Source organism: Etheostoma spectabile, chromosome 18 (assembly GCF_008692095.1).
Source record: "Etheostoma spectabile isolate EspeVRDwgs_2016 chromosome 18, UIUC_Espe_1.0, whole genome shotgun sequence".
NCBI lineage: Eukaryota > Metazoa > Chordata > Actinopteri > Perciformes > Percidae > Etheostoma > Etheostoma spectabile.
This window is the reverse complement of record NC_045750.1, coordinates 2,461,061-2,464,366: the sequence shown is the minus strand read 5'-3', so window position 1 is coordinate 2,464,366 and position 3,306 is coordinate 2,461,061. Positions and strand designations below refer to the sequence as shown.

General features: G+C 45.9%; 1 protein-coding gene across 1 annotated transcript in view; it reads left to right on the top strand.

Moving 5' to 3' along the window:
• Positions 1–2,914, top strand: part of znf512 (zinc finger protein 512) — a 15,038-nt gene extending 12,124 nt beyond the window's left edge. The window contains exon 16 of the mRNA XM_032542727.1: positions 271–2,914. Coding sequence (XP_032398618.1) covers positions 271–987 — 717 coding nt within the window. The 3' untranslated portion in view covers positions 988–2,914. The remainder of the gene's footprint in view (positions 1–270) is intronic.
• The last annotated feature ends 392 nt before the right edge of the window (positions 2,915–3,306 follow it).

Genomic DNA, 3,306 nt, shown 5'->3' with positions numbered 1-3,306 from the left:
ACTTGCCAAAGAGCGTTGTGTGGAATCAATCAATGTTATTTTGGGGAATTAAAAAGAATATTGATATAGGAAAACAGGTCAGTTTGACCCAAGGACAACATTAGGGTTAAAAGTAGCGTTTTAGCACCGGCATCGGGGACAAAACCCAAACGATGCCCAACCCTTCCCTTTGATTAGAATGAATAGTTTTTCTGTCGGCTTGTAGATACCTTTCAGTGAGAAGAGTTGCCTCCTGACCTGCTTTGACGCTGCCTTGTATATTTTCAACAGGACTGGTTTGTGACGAACAAAAAGGCCTCCAAGAAATTTGAGAAGTTCCTCAAAAGCCAGCCCAAAGAGTTTGTCCATGATGTGGACAAGCAGCTTGTCGATCACTACCAGCACCACCATCATCATCTCCATCACCTCCAGCATCCTCATCATCATCATCAGCAGCATCACCACCACCACCACCACCACCATCAGCAGCAGCAGCAGCAGCATCACCAGCTCCAGCACCAACCCATGCAGCACCCTCTGCAGCCACTGCATCACCTCCAGCACCAGGCTCAGCTCCTCCACCCAGAGCACCAGAACCTCCATCCGCCAGTGGACACCCAGCTCCAGCAGCACATTATGCACTACACCCCGTTAGAGCCTCCACCTGGACCCATGTGGGTGGATATGGACCGGGGCGGGGGAGCCGTGCCGGACCCAGAGCAGGCCCCGGTGGAGACGGATAAACCCGGAGAGGACGGTGGCGGAATGGTGGAGGGGAAGAGGAGAGAGAAGGGGGAGAGGGGGAAGGCTGACAGGAAGCGGAAGGAGTGCTTTGCTTTCGGAGGCGGCGGCGGCGTTAGCAGTGGCAGCAGCAATACAGGCAGCTCATCCAGCGAATCAGAGGTGGAGCAGCAGGACAGGCAGAGACACATCGACCAGTGGAATCTGAAACGGCCGGACATCATGGAGCCCCACCCTGAGGCTGGAAAGGAACAAAGGAACACTTAAAATGAAATACACCTAAATCCACAGCGACAATTTAAACTTACACTCGTCATAGTCCGAGCCGAGTTCAACAAAAAGATCCGTTCGAGCGTCTGTCCCTACTTTATTAGCTGTGACAATGTGACGTAGAAGAAAACAAACCGTTTTCCACAAGACGCAACAGGTGAGGGGTCAGCCGGCGACCACACGAGCTCCGATCTGTAACTTTGAGAGTTTGAAAAGATGACGATGGAAACCTTCAAAAGAACCTCACGGAGCCAGCGTGGCTGTGAGACCCACTTCTGGTTTAGAGGCTGTTTCTCTGTCTTGGAATGGTTGTCATTGTGTAGCCTTGAGAAATAGAAGTATACCGTATATCTGTGCGTTCCTTTCACCAACTTTAAATGTGTCTTATTTGTAAACCCCTTCCCTGTTTTTCATGATTACCTTAAAGGGAAATAGTTACTTTAACCCTAAGAGAGGCTGCTGCAGTACAGCGTTTTATTAGACCAGTCTAGTCGCTCTGTTTCTCGCCGAAAAGATTGTGTGCCTCTTAAGTATGATCTGTGTCACTTCATACTACTCATCATCACTTTAACTTACAACCTCTTCTGGGCTAAACAAGAAGGGATTCTCCTCACCCTGGCCCTTCCCTTACCATATTTTCATCCGTGAGATTTTGACTACATTTGTTTTTTCTGACAGTGAATGCAACTCAGCTCATGAATGGCAATGGGATGGCGAGTCTGCTGCAGCTTGAGGTGACATCTGGGTGGGGGTCCAGTGCAGTTAAAAGAGGTTAAACAAAGCAAATCACATTATGAAAGACGCAAATCCATGGTGAACAAGTTTATATTACATATTAAAAATTGAAGTAATGGTTCAACAATTTGGAAGACATACTCACTAGCTTAATCTTTTGCAAATTGCACTACAGGCTGTAGGTGGCGCCAGAGGAGCCGTATTTTTTTATCACCTGCTTCATGTAGTTCTACTCGAACATAGGGTGGGTTTTAGCAACTATGACAGAAAGTTAGTTTTATAAGTCTTACTGCACCTTTTAAGTACAGAACAACTGTTCATCCAGCCACTCTGTACCTCAAGTCTCTGGTTATGGCACAGCTGCCTCAGTATCCGGGTTTCCATCCACGTATTTTTCTGCACATTTTGAAGTATGGCATTAGAAAATGTTGATACGAACGGCAAAATTCGAGAGAGAACAAAAACGCTTGCATGAGGTAGTTTTTACCTTTTTCGAAAAAGAGTTAATTGCCAAAATGGGAAATGGAAAAATCTTTGCCAAATGAGTTGTGGTGAACATGTAACTCACATGACTATAGTCCCAGTGCCCATCAGATGGGGGAAGGATCGGGAAATGGGTTCAAACCGTGGCGCGGTACGCTTGTTGCGGTGCGCTATAGCCTGAGCCTCAGCCACGTCGGATAAATTGATGATTGATGAATTGGTTCAACAGCTTGAATGGTACGGCCCTGCATACCGCACATACACAGTGGTGAACGGTTGTCTCGCTGACGCTTAATGTCTCCGCCACAACCCTGGATTCTGCACAGTTGGCCAACTTGTACAATGCTAGCTCTCTCCATTTAGCCAAAGATCTTCGCTTCTAAACTCTTTGATTTAGCAAGCCGGTTTTTCATCTACAGCCATGCATAACTAGCCAGGATATCCAGACCCAAATCTGAAAGATGAAGGGTCTGGCAGTGAGTAATGAAAATGGCCCAACTCAAGGGGCGGGCCCAAGCGTGCTTTTGAAAATCTCACTGCACGCAATTGGATAACACTACGACCAATCACAACAACACATGTGGTGACGTGCTACCAGCGGAGCTAATTGTCAGATGAAAATGTTGCCGTATCCGGTCGGCAAAACAGCAAAAACATCCTTCTTGTAAAGGAACGATTCGAGCGCCGTCTTCTGTTCCTCTTTTAGGCAAGGCAAGGCAGCTTTATTTGTATAGCACATTTCAGCAACAGGGCAATTCAATCTTTAACACAAAATCATTAAAACAGATAAAACACAAGTACAACAGTTAAAAGTCATAAGCATTAAAATCAATAAGACACATGATAGACGTTAAAAACAAATGAAACATTAGGACACATAAACACAAAATAAAAGTTACAGTGCAGCATAAGAAAAATGAGCATTAATTTAAGAAAGCAGCATCAAAAAGAAAGGTCTTCAGCCTTGATTTAAAAGAACTGAGAGTAGCAGCGGATCATAGGTTTCTGGGGTTTATTCCAGATAGGAGGAGCATAGAAACTGAAAGCTGCTTCACCCTGTTTAGTTCTGACTCTGGGGACAGAAAGTAGACCTGTCCC